At 46.9% G+C, this 25,642-nt stretch overlaps 10 protein-coding genes and 1 non-coding gene across 11 annotated transcripts; 7 read left to right on the plus strand and 4 right to left on the minus strand.

Annotated features, from left to right (window-relative positions):
• Positions 1-326: 326 nt before the first annotated feature.
• On the plus strand, positions 327-3,798 carry I302_100178 (uncharacterized protein; the record flags this gene model as incomplete). Its single annotated transcript, XM_019190200.1, has 13 exons — positions 327-617; positions 679-706; positions 896-1,040; positions 1,184-1,413; positions 1,629-1,877; positions 2,019-2,078; positions 2,140-2,267; positions 2,376-2,490; positions 2,560-2,673; positions 2,737-2,764; positions 2,838-2,936; positions 3,021-3,494; positions 3,603-3,798. 13 exons carry the CDS (start codon positions 327-329, stop codon positions 3,796-3,798), a joined length of 2,157 nt encoding a protein of 718 aa, XP_019046948.1.
• Positions 3,799-4,746: 948 nt separating this feature from the next.
• On the plus strand, positions 4,747-6,696 carry I302_100179 (uncharacterized protein; the record flags this gene model as incomplete). Its single annotated transcript, XM_019190201.1, has 10 exons — positions 4,747-4,833; positions 4,895-4,954; positions 5,059-5,141; positions 5,213-5,240; positions 5,360-5,500; positions 5,600-5,673; positions 5,769-5,923; positions 6,004-6,094; positions 6,157-6,221; positions 6,308-6,696. 10 exons carry the CDS (start codon positions 4,747-4,749, stop codon positions 6,694-6,696), a joined length of 1,173 nt encoding a protein of 390 aa, XP_019046949.1.
• A 1,028-nt stretch (positions 6,697-7,724) lies between these two features.
• Positions 7,725-9,650, plus strand: I302_100180 (uncharacterized protein; the record flags this gene model as incomplete). The annotated part of the gene is made up of 8 exons (XM_019190202.1): positions 7,725-7,820; positions 7,915-7,974; positions 8,078-8,160; positions 8,269-8,437; positions 8,584-8,657; positions 8,753-8,883; positions 9,021-9,111; positions 9,257-9,650. 8 exons carry the CDS (start codon positions 7,725-7,727, stop codon positions 9,648-9,650), a joined length of 1,098 nt encoding a protein of 365 aa, XP_019046950.1.
• A 323-nt stretch (positions 9,651-9,973) lies between these two features.
• I302_100181 lies at positions 9,974-10,089 on the plus strand. The gene has a single exon (XR_002022024.2). It is a non-coding gene; the product is annotated as a 5S ribosomal RNA (ribosomal RNA).
• A 315-nt stretch (positions 10,090-10,404) lies between these two features.
• Positions 10,405-11,248, minus strand: I302_100182 (uncharacterized protein; the record flags this gene model as incomplete). The annotated part of the gene is made up of 3 exons (XM_019190203.1): positions 10,405-10,432; positions 10,503-10,719; positions 10,810-11,248. The coding sequence occupies 3 exons, from the start codon at positions 11,246-11,248 to the stop codon at positions 10,405-10,407; spliced, it is 684 nt and encodes a 227-aa protein (XP_019046951.1).
• A 312-nt stretch (positions 11,249-11,560) lies between these two features.
• Positions 11,561-13,243, plus strand: I302_100183 (uncharacterized protein; the record flags this gene model as incomplete). The annotated part of the gene is made up of 5 exons (XM_019190204.1): positions 11,561-12,199; positions 12,419-12,717; positions 12,866-12,937; positions 13,043-13,112; positions 13,199-13,243. 5 exons carry the CDS (start codon positions 11,561-11,563, stop codon positions 13,241-13,243), a joined length of 1,125 nt encoding a protein of 374 aa, XP_019046952.1.
• A 495-nt stretch (positions 13,244-13,738) lies between these two features.
• On the minus strand, positions 13,739-17,070 carry I302_100184 (uncharacterized protein; the record flags this gene model as incomplete). Its single annotated transcript, XM_019190205.1, has 8 exons — positions 13,739-13,853; positions 13,955-14,160; positions 14,352-14,553; positions 14,635-14,763; positions 14,895-15,395; positions 15,506-15,569; positions 15,646-15,874; positions 16,003-17,070. The coding sequence occupies 8 exons, from the start codon at positions 17,068-17,070 to the stop codon at positions 13,739-13,741; spliced, it is 2,514 nt and encodes an 837-aa protein (XP_019046953.1).
• A 465-nt stretch (positions 17,071-17,535) lies between these two features.
• On the plus strand, positions 17,536-17,808 carry I302_100185 (uncharacterized protein; the record flags this gene model as incomplete). The annotated part of the gene is made up of 1 exon (XM_019190206.2): positions 17,536-17,808. The coding sequence occupies one exon, from the start codon at positions 17,536-17,538 to the stop codon at positions 17,806-17,808; it is 273 nt and encodes a 90-aa protein (XP_019046954.2).
• A 256-nt stretch (positions 17,809-18,064) lies between these two features.
• I302_100186 (uncharacterized protein) lies at positions 18,065-19,804 on the minus strand (the record flags this gene model as incomplete). The annotated part of the gene is made up of 7 exons (XM_019190207.1): positions 18,065-18,133; positions 18,211-18,462; positions 18,606-19,010; positions 19,104-19,136; positions 19,215-19,342; positions 19,444-19,535; positions 19,623-19,804. The coding sequence occupies 7 exons, from the start codon at positions 19,802-19,804 to the stop codon at positions 18,065-18,067; spliced, it is 1,161 nt and encodes a 386-aa protein (XP_019046955.1).
• Positions 19,805-20,306: 502 nt separating this feature from the next.
• Positions 20,307-22,388, plus strand: I302_100187 (isocitrate dehydrogenase, NAD-dependent; the record flags this gene model as incomplete). Its single annotated transcript, XM_019190208.1, has 10 exons — positions 20,307-20,372; positions 20,489-20,536; positions 20,609-20,627; positions 20,722-20,916; positions 21,061-21,353; positions 21,494-21,676; positions 21,748-21,753; positions 21,839-21,919; positions 22,036-22,234; positions 22,336-22,388. The coding sequence occupies 10 exons, from the start codon at positions 20,307-20,309 to the stop codon at positions 22,386-22,388; spliced, it is 1,143 nt and encodes a 380-aa protein (XP_019046956.1).
• A 356-nt stretch (positions 22,389-22,744) lies between these two features.
• I302_100188 (uncharacterized protein) lies at positions 22,745-25,486 on the minus strand (the record flags this gene model as incomplete). Its single annotated transcript, XM_065869038.1, has 14 exons — positions 22,745-22,967; positions 23,066-23,192; positions 23,258-23,406; positions 23,505-23,546; positions 23,601-23,738; positions 23,803-23,979; positions 24,060-24,265; positions 24,332-24,415; positions 24,487-24,601; positions 24,689-24,744; positions 24,869-24,944; positions 25,015-25,027; positions 25,083-25,217; positions 25,285-25,486. 14 exons carry the CDS (start codon positions 25,484-25,486, stop codon positions 22,745-22,747), a joined length of 1,743 nt encoding a protein of 580 aa, XP_065725110.1.
• Positions 25,487-25,642: the final 156 nt, after the last annotated feature.

Genomic DNA, 25,642 nt, shown 5'->3' on the forward strand with positions numbered 1-25,642 from the left:
TCAACTTACATGAATGAGGGATGACAGCAAGAGTGAGATACGAGTAATGACGGAATGAACGTTTGAACACCTGAACTGTAACCTCCACTTTGCATCTTCACTTACGAATACTACGAGTACTTGGAGAGAGTACTTATCCTTCCTTTCATGTCTTGCCTCTCCCATCCTGCATCTCAACTACGACTCAACCCTCTATCTGCTCCAAACTCCCATCCTCATCCTCACCTCTGTTCGTATGCCAACTTGCATTCCATCACCAAAATCATATCTTCGACTCGAACCCTACTTCAACCTCATCTCAACTTAGCAACAAACATCAACTGACGATGCCCCGCCTACAGACCAACTCTTCGCGGTACAAACCCCCTCCCTTCCTATACCTCCGCTCCGTCCTCCCCATCGTACTACTAATCCTCATCCTATCATTTGGGCTGGTCTCTTATTCGCTCTTATCGCATTTTAAGAGTCCGGCGGCAAAGCAGAGATTGGGTTGGCAGAGCTGGGATATCGTTGAGATCTCTTCATCTTCCAATAGCGGGAGTGGGAGCGGGAGTGAGGTACTGGATATTGGAGATGCCAATCAGACGTATATGGGGAGTATACCTATTGAGAATTGGGTGAGCTCATCATTTCTTACCTTCCGGAAGTTTATATAGCTGACTCTGATTGATGGGATAGGACCCGCTGGCTTTGCATACTACTGGATGTGAGTGATAAAGGACTATCCTATCCTGATGTTCACTTTTCTCGTAAAACACTCGATGGATGCTGCTCGGGGAGACTAGGTCTCGTACAATCATTTCCTTCGAGGATCGTCGCTCGTCTTCAACAATCAGCGCCGGACAAAATGAAATACATGCTGATATGTTCTTTGCTCCTTTGTACGATCTCGCAGTAACGGAAATAGCAGTCTCTCCGTGCTACTTCCCTCCATACATCTTCCCAGAATCTTGTCAACCCGAGACGACACCCGAGCTGGATAAGTTGAAAGGCAAGTGGGTGAGGGTGGAGAGGGATCTGAATTTGAGGACGGGGTTGTGGTGGGTTATCTGTCCTGGTCTCTTCTCTGCGCTTCTCCTGCGGGGATGTCCTCGGGAATATCTCTCATACACTATGAGTGTACATCACCTCCATCCAGAGCATATATGGACAACTGATCAATCCAATTCATTCTCCACTGAAGGTACCTAAACATCTACTACCGAAGGACCAGACGACTAGACGCAGATCTCATAACAGACCTACAAATCGTTCCTGAACCTCCGTCCAAAGAATTACAATACGATCTGGAGAACGGTGGATGGCAGAAGGCCACGGGGAACCTGCATTCTGGAGTATGGCCCAGTCGACCCGAAGAGAGGATTTGGTATAGGACCAAGAGTCAAGGGTGGGATGATGTATGGAAGAGGCAAGGTGAGTCGGCATTTACATCTTATCTGGTATCTTCTCTTTTTGAGGACATAGTGTGAAATGGAGTATATCTACATGCTAGATTAGACTATCTTTCTTTGTCTTGTTGTGTACTGTGCTTCTTGAACAAATGGAAGACGTCCAATTCCTCGAATCAATCCATCTTCCTCATCACTCTTCATCGAGATTTGGCTGATGTAGATAATCTTGATGACAAGTCACCGACAATTCCACCGAAGAATCCATCCCCGAAGATTCTGGTGAAACTCCCACAGGCGGTGTGAAGGAGATCCAATCTGGTGAATTGAATACAGTGGAATATGGAGATTACATCACCGAGGTAGATATCATCTATGGCGACGATGATCCGTTTTTCGGGTTTGAGAGGGTACAGGGGGGGAAGATTACGGAGAGTAAGGCAGGGAAGTGGGAGAGTGTGGGCATGGCTGTTAGACGGGGGAATCCTGGTGAGTGTCGTCATTCGGGGTGTTTCTCAAGTATATCCATATCTTGGTGGTTCTGCCATTCAAGCAGTCACGATCTATAGCTGGGAGGAGAATCTAATAAGCTGCAAAGACGCTATAGCTAATTCTTTGACGCGATTGTAGTCGCCCCTAGAGCGCAAGTACCCAAGTTTCATAAAGACGGGACATTCAAGATCATGCAGAGTGAGCTACGTGGTGACTTCATAATTGATGTTAGAAAGCTGATATTTTGCCAACGATGCAGTCGCAGATCTGCATTATTCTGTCGGCGAGGGGCAGTGCAAAGATACAGATAAGACACCCTGTTCAGGAGATTCAGATACAGCTCAGTGGCTTGGTGAGGCTTTGGATGCTGAGAAACCTGATTTAGTGGTGAGCTGCCTAATCTCTCTATGTACATCATCATTACCTAGTGTAGAGTCGTTGTTGTTCGAACGACAATTATGAGCTACGCTAAACCTCTGCTTTTTACGCCCGTAGGTCTTTTCAGGCGATCAGCTCAACGGGCAAAGTACAAGCTACGATTCCCGCTCTGTCCTCGCTAAATTCGCTAAACCAGTGATCGAGCGAGAGATCCCCTGGGTAGCTATCTTTGGTGAGCCTTCAGCGTTGGAATCATCCTGAACGAAAGGTTCATAACAAGCTGATACGATCGAGATTATAGGTAATCACGATAGTGAGATTGCTGGAGATCGGGCGGAACAGATGAGGGCTTTGCAGCATTTGCCTTATTCTTTGGCTAGGGCTGGTCCGAGGGATGTTGATGGTGTTGGGAATTGTGAGCTGGCGTGCGATGGAGTTTTCAGTAGATGGACAGCTGATCCTGATTTGTTTGGGATAGATTATATCAAATTACATTCTGCTGATGGGTACGCTGCTGCTTTATCGTTCATCGTTTGATGAAAATTACGCTCCAGCTAATCTGTTGGATCGGTATTGCAGCGCAAACATGCACATCTTCACGTTGTACTTCCTTGACTCCCATGCTCGTCAGAAGCAGAAATTACCGTGGAAAGTACCGGATTATGATTATTTGAAAGAGTACGTACAAAGTCACTATAATCAGCTCAAAGGTTGAATCTCTCCTGCCTAACGTTGAGCTGACACCTCCATCGTCAAACTTAGATCCCAGATAGAATGGTACCGCAACGTCTCAGCATCGATCAAACCAATTTCCCGGCCCTTCCAACCAGATGGGGGATGGGACCTAGGTGATATTTGGTCCGCCTCCAAACGATCCAAACCAGCCAGACTGGCTCAACGAGATGAAAATGACAAGACACTGGCAAAACCCAACGCCATGATGTGGTTCCATATCCCCCTCCCTGAGGCATATATGGATGTGGATAAACCCTCGTTCGTATCTGATGAGGATCTTGAGAGATTGGACGTGGGCGTATCGATGGATGGGCAGGGGAATTCTAAACATAATGGTGGATTTTTCTATAATGCTATCAAAGCGACGTACGAATATGAGCCTGAACCTTCGGAAGAAGAGGAGGGTACGGGAAGGAAGAGGAAGAAGAAGAGCGAGGTGAAAGTGCTGGGTCATGGGCACAATCATAATACCGATAAGTGCAGGAGGACCGATGGGATCTGGTGAGTGTAATGTGTTTTCTGGAATTACGGTTGATCTCAAAATGGGATGATTCAGGTGTTGAAGAGTGAGTGAGCTGATGATGATGATGCATTATCGGTGGTGTATAGGACATGCTTTGACGGAGGCTCGTCGTATTCTGGATATGGTCATCTAGGATTTGAAAGACGAGTGAGGATATACAACATATCAGCATATGGAGAGAAGATCGAGACGTATAAAAGACTAACTTCGGGTGAAGTGATAGATCAGCAGGTGTTGGTTGGAGAGGGGGCTGTGAAAGGGTGGGGAGAGGATCAGGAGTGAGGAGATAAGACGAGGGGTTTGATTCATTGTATATACTTAGATTGTTTGTATTGTCACGATATATCAGGACGTGTGCTTTTGATGATTTCCCAAGAGAAAGGATCTCTGTGAGGTTTGGTTGCTTTTCTTTTCGATTTCGATTTCCAATGTGCCATGTCGAACGGATGCTGTGTGTATACGTGAACTTTGAGTGGCTGGGGGATACCTCTCACCCTCACCCTCCTTCCGGTTGACCCTATTTGTCAGATCAAATTCGAAGCGAGATCAAGGTTCCATCAGATAAAGGAGGCTGCTGTTGACATCATTCAGGCCATTCACATAAATCGGCCCTTATTCGCTTCCTTGAGGCTCTGGTCAACTGGCGTGAACTCGAGTGAGGTCACTGGTACAATCGGTCGTTACAGTACTGTATATCTAACAGGTCGTTCAATCCGCTAGAGGGAGGGACGATATTGCTGATGATGATGATTTTGCATCATTCCCTGCATCGTGATGTTGGATGATTGATGGTGGAAATAACGAGGAATGTGGTGCACTGTACCTGACTCACACAGGAATGATCATCATTCCTTTATACAGTATACTTGTGATAGTGATTTGCAACGTGTCAATAGCATGATCATGATGATATTCACCATCAAATCATAGGTGTAGGGCGCAACTATATATTGACGGATAAAGTTATATTGTCATATTGAATGAAAAAAGAAGCATGGCTTTAAAAAAGAAGCATGGCTTTGATCTTAATTATTGATTAGGCGATGAAAGGGATGCTAATACAAAAGGATATACAGATGCACGTACACATATAAAATATACCTTGACTGGTCCATTCTCTGTCTCTCTCTCTCCCCCTCTCTCGCTCATGACATTTCAGCGTCACAGTCTACCACAAAAATTCTTTTCTCCATTCGAAATAGTTGATACCACCCCAATATCAACCTCACCATGCTTCCCATTCCCACCTCACTCCCTCAAAGAGATCTGAGCGCACTTATCTATTTGTTCATCAAAACTACTCCAAGGAGTTTGACGGTGAGTGATCCTCTCTCCCAGGATATATATACAGTACTGACACTTCAATCGGCGACGGCAGTTCTCATCAGCTTGTGCGGCTGCCATCGAGGGATTGATGCTTGGTATCATCCTCGTTCAGGTGAGTTGTATTCTACCTCGTGCCATGCGAAGTAACAGGAATCTTTACAATTGGGGGGAAAGGATAATCAGTACATTGGCTGACTCGTCCTGCTCTCTGGACAGACCACCAAATACCTCTCAGCTTTTTGGCGCTCGGACCCGCTCTGGGCTGTGGGCGGGATCGTACTTGGTGCTGCTACTTTGTTGTGAGCTAGACCGCCCTTATCCAAATCACATCATATCGCAAGGGATCTGATCAATGGATATCACTTGATAGCGCTCAGTTCGGTATGAACCTCTGGCAGGTGAGTGATCTCACACACATACCTTTCGGAATGGACGTTTACCTGGAAATTCGAACACTCTTCCGCCTGAGTTGTACCCGTTTCTCTTGGCTGATGTGTCTTGTATGACTTGACCTCAGACATACAGACTCATCGACCGAGCTGCCACCCAGCTCCTCACCGTCATCATCGGCGATATACGATGTAATATGACCGTACTGGTTATCGTCGGTATACTGAATTTCGTAGCTGCTGGATTCTTCGGCAGGAGGGCTTGGCTGGTGAGTTATTACATTACATTCCTTCAGCTCAGACTGGTGATGGTCGAAGGAAAGAGAGAAAGGCGTCGTACTGATGAACTCCCTCTTGGCCGGAATCAGTTGTCGAAAAAGAAAATCTGGTTGGCTATTCCTTTGATTGTTGGTATCTTTTCGAGTTTGGGCTTGAGTTTAGGGTGAGTAAAGTAACCAAATCATCTATCCATTCCTCACTCAAAAGGGCGACCTTACCATTGATCAGGGGAGCTGATCTCATCTCCACATGTCGCAGAGTCGCAATAAAAGGATACATGCTCCCTTCACTCGCTACCAACCCTTCCCCCGAGAATCTGATGAAGTACGATTCATGGCGTAAGACGGATAATCGATTGATTGTCATCTGGGCTGCGATCGCTTTGGTACAGGATATTTTAGTTTGCGCGCTGAGTGAGTCGGCTGAACTTCACTTGTCTGTCTTTATTGAGCCTAAAGGATTGAGCTGATACGGTGTTTCTGATCCGTGCCAGTGACGATCATGTTGTTGAAGGAGAAGGACGGTTTCCAGAGGACAGAGACTACGTTGTTGAGGTTGTTGTTGAAACTGACATATGAGACTATGTTGGTTGATCTATCTCGACTGGACTGGGAGGTGATAGACCGTGACTTATCGCTGTTAGTAGGGCTGGTCCGGTGGTGTTGAACATCGTCAATGTGGTCGTCGTAGCTTTACAAGGCGCAACGTTTGGTGAGTGTCCCCTATCTCTGATGATCACACTCAACCCAATCACAAGTAAGAACTCATACTGACGCCAGCTGACTTGCCTGGCGCAGCCGGCTACTCCCGAATAATCACCTGGATCCTCGGCCCAGTCTACTTCTCCTCAATCCTGCAATCGCTAAACTACCGTAAAGACGTACAACGTATACTCAAGGTCACTCCCACCCCACGTTCCAGATCGGCATCAAAGGGAACGAAACGATCGACATCACAGCGAATGGACTCGGATTCGCCCTCTGTATCTATCCCTTTGACTTCAAGGGGTCACACGAGGGATGAATCGGGTTCTACTGCTGTGAACACTGTCAAGAGGGAATCAAGTACTACGAATCAGTCTAGAGGCGAGGGTGAAGGGGAAGGGGGGAGGAGGGAAAGGACTGTTAGTGGGGGAGGGGGAAGTACGTTGAGTACTGATATTGTATTGGACGGTGAGAAGAAGTAAGATTGTACTATAGACGCGTCGACGCGTCGCATTGGGGGTTGGCTTGGCTGGGTTCGAGGTGTAAATACATGTTGAGTAAAGGGAGGACGACTTGGTATAAGAGGAAGAAAATGGAGAAGGGAAAGGTGGCTTTATAGATGGATTCTACGAGTACTCTAAATTTGTAAATCACCAATAAAATACAACATGCCAATCAGGGCTCACACCTGTATTCGCAGTCAGCTGAAGTTGATTTTGAACAATTTGCGTCCGGTTCCTGTCTTTCCGGAGTATCCTACCCTTCTTCCCCCGTCCGTCGATTCCCATACCCGACCCGTTCGTTCCCTTTCTTCAAAGGGGACTTGCCTGCGACTGAGCGTTTTCGTTGAGCTGCAATTGCATGACGCTCAAAAGCTTCTTCCCTTGTACAAAGCAATGATCACACCTAAAAACGCCTTGCCGTTTGATTAGCGTATCATAGAACTGTACCACTTTTTTTAGTCTTTTTTCGAATCGCCGCCCGCGCCTGACTTTGCAATGTTCTATCCCTTGAGGGGAGAAAAGGTTAAAGGGTTATCTCGGTTGATAGTCTCCGTTCTTCGCTCTCATACAGATTAGAAATACAAATACAAATCCAAGTACAAAATCCTTGGACCGCGCTTCTGCTTGCTACAACTCTCTGCGACTCTTCCCTTTCCTTTGGATTTTCTTCTTCTCTCACCAGGAGGATAGGGAAGGTTGATCCAAGGACAAAGGACTCTGATCTGGGGTACGGGTCGAATATGTGTGAGAATACGATCCAGTCAACCCCGATCAGGTACTCCTTCCGCCTGCACCTCAGTCGCAAGATCAAGATGAAAATTCAAATGACCATTGATTGATGGATGTGTAACATTACAGTACAGTGACTCATGTCTGTGCACCGATAACTTACCTTACTTATCATCTTTCCGATCATTCAATTCAATTCAATCTAATACGATACAACAAAATCAGGGGACCACCGTACGGCTTGGAAGATCATTGAGTAGCTGTAATCACATCTCAACATGGACGGTCTGACAAGCTCGGGATCGAGTACTCTCAATCAGTTAATTGACGAGGCGATCTTCCAGGCTTTACAGTCCAGTGCGAGATCTCTGACTGTGAGTGTGGTCTGACCGACCGCCAGTCCTGTCCGATCTGTCCGTCTGTCATTGTTCCAAAGGCAGTATAGATGCTGATGTGAATGGGACACAGTGGTACTGCGCTCTAGGATTGGGACTGGAGGGTATTGTACTGGGTGCTATCTTATCTCAGGTGAGTGTGACTCACGTTTTGCATTTCATTCTCTCCCTCGACAGGCTACCTTCTTGGAATCTCAGACTATCGGCACAAAACTGACGATTCTGACGTACGATAGGTGTACAGATACTACGAGCACTTCAGACTACACGATACGCGCTGGACATTGGCTTTCGTAGCATTGGGAACATGTGGATGTATGTGAGTGTGTCTTCCTCTCTTGCTCCCACTCTCCAGATACCACTTCAGCTTGTCGGATCTGCCTCAGATATCTCATCGGGCTAATATCGCCCCCTCCATCTCACACAGCGGTCAATTCGGCCTGAACCTCTGGCAAACATACATGTTCATAGACAAAGCAGCTACGGCGGTGTACATCGTCCTAGAGAAAGATGTCTACGCAGATATGACGGTGTTGTTGTTCGTGGGGATATATAATTTGGCGGCTGCTTTTTATTTCTCCAGGAGAGCTATCAAGGTGAGTCAGTTTACAGCTTGCAGAGCGGTCACCTCTTGTAGCTGTACTGTACCGTCCGTGGTTGGACTAGACGTCAGCTCAAACATGCATGATGCGGAATTACATCCCAAAGTTGAACTATATTGCTGACATATTACGACTTCCAGCTCCGAGGTCACAGACGGACACTGGTACCTACATTGGGTGTATTGAGTCTAGCAAGTTTCGCAATCTGTCTGGCGTGAGTGATCTCCTCGGAGAGCAAGTCCTTGCTACAGTAGTGGACTGTAGTGTGGGTTCCGACCGAATGAACTGACAGATCATGTATGATGGTAGTACCGTCTGTACAGGATTTAGACTCCCTTCAGGAACTGGCGATCTCAAGGGATGGATCACCAACGTGAATAATTGGGTTATAGCTTGGACGGCTGTTTCGGTAGCCACCGATCTATGTGTTTGTGCGACCAGTAGGTCTGGTTTCTCTTCTTCAATCCACCGCACCATAGGACTGTACAGTAGACGAGGTGCAAATCCCATTAGCAAATCGTTTATGATCATCTCTTGATAGGGGTAGGCTTGCGTGTTGCTAATGGCTCGTTATCAGTGACATATGCCTTGATCAAGAGCAAAGACGAGATCAAAGCTGCTGCTACGTCCCTGATGAGGAAGTTGTTGATGTTGACATTCGAGACTATGTGAGTAGCTTCTCACTGCTGCTTCTCATGCCGTGACAAGCAGGTCGTGCAGAAGACACCATCCACTTGCTCGCCTGGAAACGACACTCGATATTTCTGACTTATTCAGTCTGGCTGACCTTGACCTTTTCGTTTGGCTTGACAGGCTTCCCCCCGTCACAGTCACCTTACTCCTCCTAATCTTCGGCAGCATCGAGAACCTCACAATGGGCAACTTCTCCAGAGTACCCGTCTGGATGATCGGTCCATTATACTTCCATTCTATCATCCACTCCCTGGTCAGCAGACACGACGTCCAGTTTATATTAGAACAACAACATGGCCAGGGACAGGGACAGGGGCAAGGGGTCTTACCGTATCACTTCAACGATGCTTCGCCTGGTTCGTCGCCTACCAAGGGTCGGTACGAGGATCCGGACAGGGGAGGAACGGTGCAGATGCAGATGCAGATGATGCCTGTTGTTGTGGACCAGCGGGCGAGGAAGGAATTGGGATGGGAGGAGGGAGGGGAGAATGAATTTGGGGTAGGTTTGTGGTAATCGCTCCGCCTGGAGATGATCAGTAGACAGAGTACTGTACGTGATACATAGGACGATGGGATATTGAACAAGAAGACAAACCAAACACAAGTGCAATGTTAGTAATGACAACAGGGTCTTCACATGTCATATGACAGGATCAGCAAACACGAGGGGACATGCAATATAATCAGATGGTCAGATATGTATTTCTTACTTTGGTCGGTCTTTTGCCATATTCATTCCTGTCTCATATGCCGTGGATGTTGGAACAGCCTGGCTTTCCTCTCGACGCTTTCACCTTCTGCATGACATGTCTACACATGATGGGCCAAGCTTGTATCTACGGTCATAGACTCTAGAAAACATCGCATCCCGTCAGATCTGCGCAATTTAACCTGGGTATCGCTCGGTTAGTACCAACGTAGGGGACCAGTTGGGAATCCCGAGTGCTGTAGTTTTTGCGCCTCTCTCTCTCCCTCATTTCTATTGTTTGTACTTGACTGGTCCATCGAAGGCAAGTATTGTATGGCAAGTTAGCAGACATAAGTCATGCCTGACGTATTATGTCATCCAGAGAAGTATGGAGGGAGGAACAACGCGAAGACGTAGAAGGGACCTGTCGGGAAATAGGTGTTAGATATGAGTGTGTTCTGGTCGATGCATTACAGTTCGTCGTACAGTCTGGTAGATTATAGAAAGCGTAGATATGGTTCTGAATGTCCCTCATGTAGTGCTTCGTATTCCGGAGAGAAGCGGGGTGCCCATTCCTGATTTACTTGCTCTTCAGCTTGTTCTCGAGACTGACGGAAAACATTGCTCAGCATGACTTATGTTCGCCCCTCGAAAACGAAGAGAGAAAGGCTGACTCACGCTAAGAAAGCACTCATCACTGGATCGACATCCTTTACGACCTCCTCTTTCGTCTCTTCTCCACTCTTCTTCTCTCTGATTTCCTTGGGCCATTCGTCCTCGGGTACGTTGGATGTCCTAAGCCTCTCTTTGGCCAATTCAACAGCTTCGTTGTATAATTCTAGATCATCGGCGTAGATCGTATACACGCAATTGACGCATCCTGACATGCAGCATTCTAAGTCGTTGTGTCTACGTTAGCACTACCGTACCGACTGAGTGATGATATGTAGCAGGTATATTGAGGCAGGGAGTAGACAGGACATACCTTCTTCTCCTGGTGGGATTGGTTTCGGCGGAATACCAACTCCCTGTACGATCATCTCCTTGACCCTTCTCCCATCCGCTTTATTCATGGGCACACTGGGCGGCACATCCTTCATAGCTGGAATGGAGTCAACAACTTTCATCCCCTGGTCTGTGGGCGGTACCTCCTGGATTGACGAGACCACCGGCTCGGTAGAGGTAGTCTTGAACCTCTCTTCATCATCTCGCGTGTTTCCGATATCGCTATCTGCAATCCGGGTTGATGGGCCAATGACATCCTTCAGAGGTGTTCTGGGTCTCGGAGGGGGTCGTTGGAATTGCGAGAGAAGGTTCAAGTTCCTTTTTCGTTTGGGTGGCGGGATATTTGATATTCCCCTCTTGGTGATTCGTGCTATATACGATGGTGAGAGAGATTGTGAGAATCGGATGAGAGGTCGCATGGCCTCATCATGGATGTAGGTGCTTCTGATGGTGATAGAGATCGAAAAGAAAGAAGATGAAAGGTGGATTGGTAATGTTGGTCCTTTGGTAGGTGGTATGGTGGAGCCCCACTTATCCCACCAAAATGACGAGTACTTAGCTGAAAAAAGCCAGACGAACGAAAAAAAGGGGAAATGGAAATGGAAATGGGACTCCCGGGTCAAGTTTAGGTGCTTCATCCTACTTCTTCTTCGGTCACCTTCTACTCAAAATCACAGAACTACCATCCCTCTTCAATTTTACCTATCTCAGACTTTGCTCCACCCAACACAATGTCATCATTCGCCCCTCGACCCATCCCCGTCGCCCTCATAGGCCTAGGCGGCGTAGGCAAAGCCATTCTCTCTCAACTCCTCTCACCCCCCTTAAACACCCGATTTAACCTCATCCTCATTGCCAACTCGCGTTTGTCCATCTCCCTCCCTCTCCCAGGGGGTCAAGTGACACCTACAAACTATCTCCCCATATTGGAGCAGCACGGTACTCCCCTAGACATCCAATCCATCTTATCGCTCCTCTCCCCCTCTGAAACTAGCGGATCAGGGATCTTCATCGATTCGACCGGATCAGATATCATACCCTCCATTTACCCTCAGATACTGGGTATGGGCATTCATGTCGTCACTCCTAACAAGAAGGCTACTTCCTCTGCTTTGAGTCTTTACAACGATATTAAATCCAAAACATACCCTAACGCTCCTACCTTGTTCTATGGTGAATCGACCGTTGGAGCTGGTCTGCCCATTTTGTCTAGTTTGAAGGACCTGGTGGAGACTGGAGATGAGATCCAGAAGATCGAGGGTGTGTTCTCGGGGACACTCAGTTATATCTTCAACGAGTTTTCCAAGGTTGAGGGTGGGGATGTGAAGTTCTCAGAGGTCGTAAAGGTTGCCAAGGATCTGGGATACACTGTGAGTTCTGATTTCTTTCCTGAATCCTCCCTTTTATATGCTTCTGCGCCTTGGTCTATCGTTATGTGGAACGCGAAGGGTCAGATTACAGATAGAATCTGTCTGCTATCATCTTCAACGGTACTTGCGCCATCCATCGACTCAACCGAGAAGACAATTTGATCTTTTCCGGGGGAATAGTCTACAAAGACAATGCTGATATACTCTTACATATAACAGGAACCAGACCCGCGAGACGACCTCTCCGGAACAGACGTCGCCCGTAAACTCACCATCCTCTCTCGACTCGTCCCCACCGCCCCACCCCTCGAGGAAGGCTACGCCTCAGTCCCTACCGAGTCTCTCGTTCCTGACGTTCTCTCCAACGCATCTACCAAGGAAGAGTACCTCGACAGATTGGCTGAGGGGGACGAGTATTTCGACAAGCTTCGAGAGGAGGCTAAGAGGGAGGGGAAAGTTGTGAGATATGTTGGGGTCATTGATTTGAAGGAGGGTAAGGTGGAGTGTAAGCTTGGGAAGTGAGTTGTTGCTTTTTCTTCTTGATGTTCTTTCTTTCTCACATGTTTCCCTGGTCGAGTATGAGAAGTGTCCATGATGGACATTTGGATGACGATGTCGGAAATCAGTGATGGAATTTGGAGCTGATCATCCTGTTATATCTCGTAGATACCCCACAGATCACGCTTTCGCTACCGCCCTCAAAGGTTCAGATAACATCATCTCATTCACTACCAAGAGGTGAGTCGCTATGCTCGGACTCGGAGAGGACACGGACGGGCTCTTCGCTCGCTATCGACTCCTGACAACAGGAACTTTACTAACTCTTTGTCGATATGCTACTAGATACTCCCCCAGACCTCTCATCATCCAAGGTGCAGGTGCAGGAGCCGACGTGACAGCTATGGGAGTTACTGTGAGTTATCGTTCCTCATATCGACCAATCCAATAAAGGCTCATGGAATTAACTCGCTTATATCTGTGTTTATGCATGACACATAGTCCGACTTGCTCAAGATCCACGAGAGACTCACCACCAGATTATAAGTATGAATCTTATGATCCGGGTTGAAATGAAGGGAGAAGTAAGTGCTACGAGATCAAAAATACAAAGACAGACAGGCGAGATGCATATCAAGCAAAGGGAAAGAGGTATCGAAGAGAATGAGACGGAATAAGAAATAATAAACGCAAAATATCAATCTCACATCATGCATGCATATACACATGTACGTCTGGCCCTGCACCTACCTCCAGATGGTCATATCATAATAGGACGTCTGGAGGATATAGTGACACAGAGTAAAATATGACATACATCCCATCAACTGGTAGGAATACCTTATATACAACTATTCCCTAACCCCGCATCTTATCGCAGAAGAGAGCGATCTCTCTACCGCCTAATCATCATTGTTATCCAAATCTACAACAGAAAGATTATCGAAGAACAGAACGCAATGGTCATATCATTCGCTCATCTATAACATCTTGATATATCTCATCACCACAATCTTGACCTTGACCCTTGACCTCGAAGAATCACCTTGCACGCCGCGTGATCCGTTCAATCTCCAACCTAATCTCCCTCAGCGCTTCATTCAAAGCCTTTGAATCTTCGTATTTCCTCTGAGCATTCGCATCGGATATGTATACTCTGCGAACGATAAATCAGTAATGTTGCAATTGCGGCGATGAGTAGAAACAAGAATTGGGAACTGGAATTGGAAGAATGAGTGAAGAAAGACAGACACTCACTCCAACTGCGCTTCCTGCTCTAACAACGGCTGCAATACCACCGCGACGTCCTCTATCTCCTTATCCAGCATTTCCGAGGTAGGCGTGGTAGTCCCGCTCCCATCGGATAGATTCGTTCCATTTATGGAATCTGAAAGGGACAGTTCGTGGATTCGCATAGATCGGCGTTTGGCGTTGGCAGCTCGTTTTTGGAGTTTCTGGAGGGTCTGTGTGTTGTATGATATCAGCTTACGATGTGCTCCCAGTGCTCAGATCAGGTTTCAAACGTGGAGTTGACAGAAGACAATCTTCTCTGGTAACACAGCACAGAAGGGAAGTGGAATAACACAGAGCACAGATAATTAAGTCATATACAATACCATACCAATCGCCCACAATTCAGATCCCCCACACTCACCTGCAATTTCACCATCTCCCTAGCCAAGAACCCAGCCGCAGACCTAGCCACGGCGGACTGTACGATCGCCTGACTTGATCCTTCCTCGCAATTCAACCCTCCTATCCTCTTTGAGAGATGCTCATACTGCGTCAAGAGGGTTAAGAGCTGTTTATGGATCGATAATACCTCTGGGGAAGGTTCGAGGGGATTATCGGATTCGCTATTACCGCGAGGAAATGTGTTAGCTTGACACGTTGACTAATCAAGATATTATGGATGGAGAAGAGATGATATGACCCACGTCAGATCAGCCAATAAATCTTCAAACTCAGGCATCAACTCTTCTATATTACCTTGTAGCCCCCTCAAGGCGGAGTACAATCTAGCGAAGCCTGTCACTCTTTGTCTATCTTGCATTTTCTGTTTGCGCCTATACATGATCAATCAAACCTCGATCAGCTCAGTCTCCTTCTACAGCGATGTGTCACCGATAAGGGTACTATAAAATATATTGTGCTTATATATCTGTACCCTTATATGTCTAGAGAAGAAACAACTCACGATACAACAGCCCAACATTCCCTACAGACTCTACATCCCTTGACCTGAACCTCCTTAGGTTGTTGCGGTAACGGTATATCCCGTTCCTTGTCCTGGGGATCTTCACTTATAGAGGACGATATCGAATTCGTACTCATCCTTGATCTTCTCATCTTTCCATTCACCTTTGGACTACTGGCCGGGGTTTTCTGATCAGAACCAGAATTGGGATGTATCCCAAGATCAGTCGGATCATCAGTCTTCATCCACCCCACAAAACCTTCTTCTACCTCTTCCCCTCGTCCAGTCTTCCAGTCTGCTACTAGTAACAGAGAACATTTCTCTCGCCTTGTACCGGGTGGTAAGCCTCCTTGGGAATTGGTGGAAGTAGCATCCGGGTTGGCAGGTGCGAATAGCTGGATTTGGACTGCTAGGAGTGCTGGTGGTGTGGGTGGGAGAGAACAGATTATACGGCCGCAGAGACGACAGTGGTGTTTGCGGTTTGAGAGGGAGAAGGAGGATCTGTAGATAAAGGTATAAGTTAACAAAGGGGACGTTCATGTCTATCGTTAGTTCAAGTACTGTTGCAGCGAACAATCTGAGGTGAACTCAATTTGGAGGAGATCACTCACTGGCATATCCTACATTTCTTCACTTCACCATCATCTTCCCATTTCACTATCGCTTGTTCGGCAGCTATCAACACGACCACCAAAGCGAACCGTTAAATCAGCTGTCCATTCAATGACTGTAGTAGACGCATTCCACTCACCCCTCTTTCTACCCTCCTCACCACCAGGTCCAGGTCCACTCTTAAACCCCTTCCATACATCTCTAGGTTTCAGCGCATCCAGCGCACCATCAATGGAGAGCAGGGATTTCCTCCTATCATTCCCAGATGCGAGGGATGATATGGAGAATGTCGAGGAGGATGATCTGGTGAGAGTCGGCACGGTAGGTAGAGGATTGGGTACGGTTGGGTTGAAATGGAGATCGACGAGCTGTGGTAGTGACGACAAGTTGAATCAAATAATCATTAATACTCTTCACCGTTTTGACCTCCCTTTCTCTGGAAATGCCATGATACCTCACAACAAACATGATAGGTAACAGGTGATGGTCTACTCACCTTAGCCCACCTTCTACCCAGCCTCCCTTCCTCCCTCTCCCTCTCTTCTCCCCCAAGCTTCCTTGCCACCAAAAACTCTTCCGTCCTATCATGTTTCACCCCCTGAGGTTGGAACCCAATCTTATAAGGCATCCCCGCCGACTTGTTCGTCGTAGCCTGTTTAGTCAAACTGCTAGACCGACTTATAGATGGTGATTTACCTAATGAGATACCGAATGAGGATGTCCTCTTATGAGCTGGATTGGAGGTTGTCGAAGAGTTCCGTCTATGCCCTGAAGGTCCAGGTGGGGCGTTGGGATTGAGGTGCGAGGGACCGTGGAGTGGAAGTGAGCTTGTACTTCCACCATTGAGCTTTGTAGTCAGTGCAGAGGTCGTGGTGGGTGCAGAGGTCGTGGAGTTAGATTGGCCCAGTCTAGATAGATTGGCAGGTTGAGGGATCTTGCGTTGTGGTAATGCTGGTGTGGAGGTGGTATGATTGATACTGGGTGGAGCGGGTGAAGGAGATATGGATAATGCTGAGCCGAATCGTTCCTCGGGGGAGGAAGGTATGCTATTACTCCCCTGATTCGAACCTGCCTGTCCCGGTGCAGGGGGTACAGAGGGTGTAGAAGCAGAAGCAAAACTATTAGACCTCGATCCAAAACCCTCTCTATTCAAATTACTTGATACCTGACTAGCAACGTTGGCTACCCCGTTCAAAGTATTGGCGAAGAACTCTCGAGATCGACCTTCCCCCCTTGGTGCCCAGGTGGATAACCATTGTTGGGCTTTATCAGCCGCCAGACCAATATCGAACCCCGCTGCACCCTGGCCAGGAGCAATGGGTGTATTGGGGCCAGAGGCGGTGGATGAGGCTGAGGAACCTGAGCGAGCACGTTGGATATCCGCTGAAGGGGGGACGAGGGCGGGGCCGGGTGAGGTGAATGAGAGGGTCGATGAGGATGAGGAGGGTCGTTCGTTTCGGGATGGGAGGGTGGGTTTGGAGGAGGAGGATCCGAATCTTCTACGTGGAGGATCTGGTGGGGGAGGGGTGGTGGTCAGCTGTGGTAGGGAGGGTGTGATGCTCATCTTGCTTGGTGTGGTGATGGGTTGATAAGCTATACCATGGTGATATGTGGTATGTGGTATGACTCAATGTAATGTATGTTTGCTATCAAATGGGTAGTAATGAGACGATATACAGAGGTTACATACGCACGGGCCGGCTAATGCTAATCACTATTTATGTAGTTGTACGATGGCGACACCGCATACTCACTCATACAGCCAAGTAAAGCTAAGCTAAGCTATTAAGCGCAGGTGACCGATATCCCCACGTGGCAATTTGTTCCTGATGGGACAAAGGCACGGTTGCAAGTGGAAAATGTTGACAAGCATTCTGCTTTCTTCGTCTTCCTCTGTTGCTCGTGTCTTACTCTATGATCGTACAATAACAACACACATACCGCCTACCAGCCTCATCAAACATCATTAATCCTCCTCAGATCCAATATCCCTTCGTCCCATACTTGATTACACAAGCACAAAGATACCATGGGCAGATCAGCCAAATTCACTAAACGACCCTCGAAAGAAGCCAAAGCTCGTTCGAAAATCGCTCAAGCAAACTCGAAGCCCGTCCCTCCGCCTAGATCACCTAGTCCAACACCTCAGGCTCAGGGGGAGGAAGAAGGGAAGAGCAAGAAGAAGAGGAAGTTGATGAGGGCCAAGGTGGACAAGGTGGGTTCACGCCCCATCCATAAGGCGTTCAATAGTGATGGTGAAGGAAGGTCTCCTGACTTGCATTTCTATCTTGCTTGTGAGTAGAAACTTGGTAAAGCGTGATCATGCCCGCATAGGCAACCTTGATACCAGCCCCATCTCAATCACCATACCATAAATCCTCACAAGGGACCCTCTTCAATGCGAGTCTGATTAAATGTGATCACAATCACAATGTTGTAATTTATACGTCGCAGTGTAATGCATATATGATACCAAATTACAATATATGGAAATCCAGCAAGATGACCCAATAATCCAAGACGGGAAGCGCGAATGCTCCATATCGCCCCTAACATTCCTACAACTTCCTAGCTTTCACCTGCAACCAAATCCTATACATCTGCTTCTTCTCCTTCCTATTAACGATCTACTCCACCCCACATACCTTCATATCAGCTCACGCCCCTCAATCAACAATATGACAGTATGGAGAAGGGGACATACCAATCGTCTATCCTCGCCCAATTGCGACACCTCAAACATCTTCTTCGCTCCTCCCTCTTCCTCGTCCGGGGGAGACTTGACCAACATCCCCTCCAATTCCTCCTTCTCAAAGAAATATACCCTAGTCCCATCTCCTCTAATGTACAGATTCGGCGTCTCGGGATCTAACAGTCTGTTCTTCTTTATTCGTAGTTGTGCTAGGTCGTGGCGTCCGTAATCTCTTATTAGGACATGACCACCTGGTTTCAATGCCTAAGCAATTCACAGCGAATAATCAATATCTGTTCTAAGTGTATCCATCTTTACGTCAAGAAGATTTGACACGAATCATATAAGAAATAATGACTTGGTGAATGATCATGGTTTGAATATAGATGAATTGGAACAGAACTCACAGTATACAAATTATGTATCGCCTGATCCCATTCTCTAGGATGTAGCGCAGACAACACGAAGATAACCGAAATCACATCCACTGTACCTGGCTCAATACCCTCAGGTAACGAATACGTCTTCGTCTGACTATCTTCCGATATATCCAGCTGATCTAATCTCTCCGCAGTGTCCTGTACCTCGCCTTGAGATATCTGAGTTGAGGTTGATGGTGGTGTTGAGGAAGAAGGCTTCGAGGTGATATCCCATACACTCGCGTGTAATTCCCCTAATCCATGTTCAGCCCTTGGATACATCTTATTCGCCTTGACCACTTCTACAGCTCGCTTGGAATAGTCCGTGGCGTATATCTGGAGGTGGGGGTTCTCGTTTCGCATTAATAAGGGGAAGACGGTGTTGCCTGCGCCCTATAGTATTTGGATAACAATTAGCACCAGCTCGGGATGCAGTCGACAGATAAAGGAGGATATAGAAGATCCAGAAGGCATGGGCAGACTTACACAGCCAACTTCTAGTACGACTTTTGGTCCAGCCTATCATGCATAAAGGAGTATAATCAGTATCAGTACACAGTCAATTGAGTCAGAGTGATAGGAGACGATATCACTCACATCAGCTTCACTGCACTCAACCAACTCTGGAAATTCCAACCTCAGCCATCCACGATCCTTGAAAAATCCATCTTCATGGTTCGAGTAAAACTTGTTCCAGTAATGTTCGGGTTTCGAGTTGTATCCATCTTTAAAGTGATAAACCGAGATATCAGCTCAATGAAGACAATGCAATTCACAAGATGCACGTTTGAGCAACAAGGACGTGATGGTAAATCAATTTACTTACCCCTCAACTTCTCAGCTACGGGACTAGACCTGTGCAATTCCATTATCTCTTCTGCTTTGAGCTTGAAATCTTCCGGCAGGGTTACGTGGTCCCTACGACGTGAATCAATACGAAATAAGCTTTTGTTCCATCACCATCGACCACCTTATGGGAGATCATAAACCCATACTTCCACTCACCACGCATTATGCTCAAACACATCTTTCTCATCGTCCAGCAACCTCGCCCCGAAGGTTGATCCCACAGGTGGTCCATTGGGTTTCAGCCATTTATCAGCTACGGTCCTCTTGATCGGTTCGGGAGCTATCACCGATATAGTCGAAGTGGAAGTTGATGCTACTGGTTGTTGATGATCGGACATGTTTATGTATGATCGTAGAGTAATCGTTCTGGGATATGTACTGGTTGTGATTCGTTTGGATGCGACGCTTGCTTGTCGCAGCATTTACCAGCTGTCTGCCTGTATTGCGTTGCGTCGGATCTGTCTGACAGCTTGAGCATTTTAACATCTTCCTTATCCTTCGTCCATCTCAACATCAACAGGTGGACCAGAAATTATCCTGTTGATCCAGCCATATCACGTGACATCACCCACAACACGAGCAACTCTAATCCTTTCTAATCATGTCTGTGCAATTCTAATTGCCATTACAAATCCACTTTAAATCGTAATGACGCTCGGCAGTACTCGGCCGAATTGGACCGTGATGCAAAGGAGGGTATGATGAGGAGCACAAAGAGAATAGTACACCACCACCACTACGTCTGTTTCTGTTAGGTTGTTTTCACTTTCTTACATTTACCAAATCTCATCTTCCTCTATCCTCTTACATCTCAACCTGTATCCATACAAACCCACCAAAATGATCTCTGCACCAGTACGAACATCCGTAGGATCAGCTCTCAGATCAGCTGCCGCTTCTTCAAAGGTGAGTGGAGTGAATGTCCGAACAGGAAAACCAAACACTGCCAATTCAATTACCATCCTCCTTCTTCATCCACCTCTTTCATTCATATACGATATTGATGCGCTACACAACTATAGCGAGCTCCCATCGCTAGGTCTATGGCTACTCTCGTTGACGAGAAGAGAGTGAGTGTCTCGTGTTATTATCGGTTTTCTTCGGTCAAACAGCTTGCTGATCAACGATTTATTTTGTTATAGCTCCCAGCTAAATTCGGTGGTAAGCTTGACCGTCCATATCCATATCTCCAGATTGAACAGAAATCTTGGAGGGAGGAGGATGGCTGATGACTTCTTCTCGGTGAACCACACAGGCAAATACACCGTAACCCTCGTACCAGGTGATGGTATCGGTAAAGAAGTCGCTGATTCCGTCAAGGAAATCTTTGATGCTTTGAAAGTACCTGTCCAATGGGAACAATACGACGTATCTGGTGAGACTACCGGTGGAGACGATCTGTTCCAACAGGCTATGGAGAGTTTGAAGAGGAATAAGGTCGGATTGAAGGGTTAGTATTGCATTTCTCTCGTCATATTACCATATCGCCCTTTCAAGGTGGATTCTACCGTCTGTCCCTATCCTCCCTCCAACAGATCGTCGATTAGTATTTCCTCTCTTTGGAACATTTGCTGACCCTCCTCCAACTCCCTAGGTATCCTCTACACCCCAATCGACCAAACAGGCCACAACTCATGGAATGTCGCCATGCGACAACAACTCGACATCTACGCCTCCGTCGTCGTCTGCAAGTCTTTGCCCGGTTTCCCAACGAGACACGATAACGTCGATTTCGCCATTATCAGGGAGAACACCGAGGGTGAATACAGCGGTCTGGAACACCAATCGTACCCTGGTGTTGTGGAGTCTTTGAAGGTCTCCACGAGGGCCAAGGCTGAGAGAATAGCGAGATTCGCTTTTGACTTTGCGGTTAAGAACAACAGGAAGGTGGGTTTGGTCTCCCATCTATCTCTTCTGTCTACTCTATTTCCGTGCAATATCCCTGAGATCGGGTCCACATTCAGTGAAGTAACCTGTATTGGCTTGGCACAACGCTGATGCTGTCGTTCTTTCCTCGCCCTTTGCAGAAGGTCACCTGTGTCCACAAAGCAAACATCATGAAACTCGGTGATGGTCTCTTCCTCAACACCTGCCGAAGAATTGCCGAGCAAGAATACGGTCACACCGGTATCAAATTTGAGGCTATGATCGTCGATAACACTGCTATGCAACTTGTCTCCAAGCCTCAACAGTTCGATGTTATGGTTATGGTGGGTGATACACTCGATTCTCAATTGTGGTTCTGATGCTGATGTTGATCTGACTTTTTTGTCCCTTTTAGCCTAACGTGAGTTGACCGATGACCGATGAAGCAGATATACCGTTTTGCAGTCAGCGTAGTACGGTGCTGATAATACGTTTGAACGCTTTAGTTATACGGTACCATCTGTGCCAACATCGGTTCCGCCCTTGTCGGTGGTCCAGGTATCACCCCAGGATGCAACTTTGGTCGAGTGAGTAGGGTCTTACCACTTGACTCGTAGAACTTAATTCCCCTTTTAACCTTTTCTTTGGAATAGAACACAAGAGAGATCCGGACTGGAATGCTAATGTTTTTTGATGCGAATAGGAATACGCCCTCTTCGAGCCAGGATGCAGACACGTCGGTAAAGATATCATGGGAACCAACAAAGCCAACCCTACCGCCTTGATCTTATCTTCTACCATGATGTTGAGGCACCTCGGTCTCGAATCTCAAGCCAACTTGATTGCTGGGGCCACTTATGATTTGGTAAAGGAGGGTAAGATCCGAACTGCCGATTTGGGAGGTGAGTCTTTGTATCTGGTTTCTGCTGCCTAAATAAACATACTTTCTCCCTTCTGCCCGGACCCGTTCCTTGGATATACACTGACTGTCATGATGATATAGGTTCCGCCACCACCACCGACTTCACCAAGGGATTGATCCAAAGACTTCTTTAAGCGAGTCAGTCAAGACACAACTCGAGTGTAAAAGTGGTACTTAAACATAAATATAAACACAAACACAAGCAATGTCATCTTTGTTAGTATCTTTATTTACTACAAATGTGAGGAAAAGATGCATTTGGGATGTCTGGATCAATCTCGCGCAGACATGTATGGAACATCATGGGATAATTCTAGTTACGGTCATTGTTGGAGTGCATTCTGATCAAATATGATCGTAAACATGGTTTCATAAGACTACATGACCTCTACATGGATTATAACACATGATTATACCTGATCGAATAATATTCCCTCAACAGGATCTATCAAGAAACATATGTATAGACAACGCTTCCAACGATCAACAACTACAACAAATCCACATTAACATCCCTCTTGTAGTTAAATTGCCTATAATTTCGATATATCACGTCCATATTTTCTTCCCTATAATCATCAGTGATAACCCCGATATCCCCATATTTCAGCTTGAGCATATTCCTCCCAGAGTCGGAGGAATCGTACCTTGGCCATTCGGGAAGTGGCTTTCCCGAGGGTGAGTTAGGATCAGTGTAGTAGATAAAGTTGATCCTATCATCGTGAACAGTCAGTGACGCTGACCAGCATGCAGCGAATCCGAGCACAGCTCGTCGATGTCGAACAGACCGTGTTACTCGTACTGGACTCACCAGTAATCCATAATAGCATTACTCAACTCATGGTCTTCTTCCGTATAATTGAACTGCAAATAATGGGGATCACCCACACCTGGTCTGGCTCTTCCGAAGAAATACGGAACGTCTGTGGCATGCGAGACTAAGTTATCGAAAGGAAAAACAAGTAAGCTACCACAGCACTACTCGACATTTCGAGCTACTCACCACCCAGATACGCCGGCCTGTCCGGACTGATCTGTTCGAATTGGTATGTCCAAATATCCTCCAAGCCATATCTGCTCGCAGATCGTAAGAAGTGTCTTCGGGGGCCTTGGAAGGCTACATCTCCGAATATCGCTGCGGATTGTTTGAACCTGTTGACCATATCAGGAATCTTTAGTCTCAAGGGAAAGACACATGATGGGCAGCTCAGAAATGATCGAAAACAACAACAACACTAGATTCAACTCACCTAGGATCAAGACCGAACGTCTCATTTGCTGTATCAAACGGTCTGAACCACCACCCAAATCAGCACAACTCTTGTCAGAAAAAAGGAACAACTCACGAGCCCAAAGCTGGATTATCCGTATACACTTTCACTAGCTTCTCAAGAAGCATCTCGGCAGGGTCAACCGGTTCAATTGCGTTGAGCACGGCAAATAACGAAGATGAGTTGACCTGGGGTGATGTGAAGTAGGTTCCCCTGTATGATGACAAGGCAATAAGTTTGATAACCCCTTAGATGGATGGCAGGGGACCTAATTTACTCATCTTTGACATTGCCAGCTATAAAAGGGATCTTTGCGAATCTCCCTTCCTCGAGAAGCTCGAAAGGTGATTTGGGGATCAGGTCTCCGTCGATACTGGGAGCTGAAGTTGAGTCATTCCGATCAGCATAATCACTCTGTCCTAGCATAGAAAGAAGCAGCGTACCGAAGATGAAGCTGATTCGCAGAGCACGGTCAGAGGGCATGTGAGCTTTGGATCGTCGCTTTGGTCTTGTTCTAAAGGGTGAAGAGCTCACCTCGTACTCCACCTTGGATCAGCTTGAAGCGCAAACTGAGCTTCCAGCAGCACTTCAGCGGGTAAGCATCGCAGACACTCGAAAGCGGTTTCCGCATGATCTGGTAAGGTGCAATTGGTGATTTCCAATAAACGCTGGTACGAATCCTCCCATGTTGAGTCTGTCGGTCCCATCGGAGGCGAATTTTGAGCACCTGACGACATGATCTGAATTGTGTCAGTGGAGAATGCGATCTACATCTCGGTATGGACGTCTCATGAACAAGCACCTACAGCAGATCTGAACAAATCGAATTCTGGGTTCAAATAAAGCAGAGATATAGCTACTGCCCCCAACGACCCTCCCAGGACAGTCACCTGCCAGTGTAGATTTCTCATCAGCTATATGATGGCAGTATCAAACAAGAAGGTACGTCGAGTTATAGTACCTTTTGAGGATCTCCGCCAAACGCCTCGATATGTTCTCCCACCCATCGTAACGCAGCGATATTATCCCTCAAAGCTAGGTTCGCAGCGTTGTTCTCTGCGAATCCTGATCCGTAGCTATGATTCACATCTCATCAGCTGTACTGCAGAGTAATACATCTACATCAAAATCGCAGCTGAAGTGGAGTAAGAAGGGAGACTTACCCAAACCCAATTACACCTAATCTGAAATTCGCCACCACCGTAATAACAGGTTTATCCTACCCCGTCCGCATCGAACAATCAGCTTGTATTCTTTCACAAAACATGTTACTCCCTAGTTGCGCTCCTCCTCATATGGTAGTGATCCTCATATGATAGATGAGCACATGAGAAGGGACTCACAATCTCCTGCGAACGAGCCACCAACCACGAAGCATTATAAATGGAGGCAGTCCCTTCGATAAAGCTCCCTCCGTGGCTAAATGATTATTATCGTCAATCTCACGTCAGCGCTGTCAACCCCATTACTGAAGGAGTACAAGGCTCACATATAGACTACTACTGGTAATTTTCCTCTGTAATTGTCTCGATAGGGTGTGTAGACATCAAGGAAGACAGTCCTCGCTCATCCCGTATATCCCATCGGCGGTAGTGTTGGGTACTTGGAGGCAGGCCGGGGCGTGTTCCGTTACTTGTAGATCCTCGGTGTAAACGTATGGCTCGGGGGTCCTGAACCTCTTCGATCCAATTGCTATAGACAAGGTGACGGTGTCAGCTGTGTACAAACCATGTGTATACAGCGTACAGCTTGGACATACGAGGTTGAGCATATGGTACACCCAAATACAAATCCTGATTGAACGATCCGTCGTATTTCCCTGTCAAGGTGATAGGGTATTCACAGTTTGTGAGAGTCACTGTGGGATCATCATGTTGAGTGGATGGAACCTTTCTGGGGGAGAGGTCTGTGATGGGTGGAGTGAATGCGAGGGGCAGAGAGAGGAGTGGTAAGAGGATCATTTTGTTGGTGGGTGGGTGGGTAAGAAGGATTAAGAGAGGATATGAAGATGAATGAGGTGGTCGTAGATTGATATCTTGATGAACATGACACACACCAGAGAGTGATGAATGGGTCTGTGCGCATGGAGTAAGGCAATCAAACAATCTATGCACACA

Source organism: Kwoniella bestiolae, chromosome 1, assembly GCF_000512585.2.
Source record: "Kwoniella bestiolae CBS 10118 chromosome 1, complete sequence".
In the NCBI taxonomy this organism is placed as follows: domain Eukaryota; kingdom Fungi; phylum Basidiomycota; class Tremellomycetes; order Tremellales; family Cryptococcaceae; genus Kwoniella; species Kwoniella bestiolae.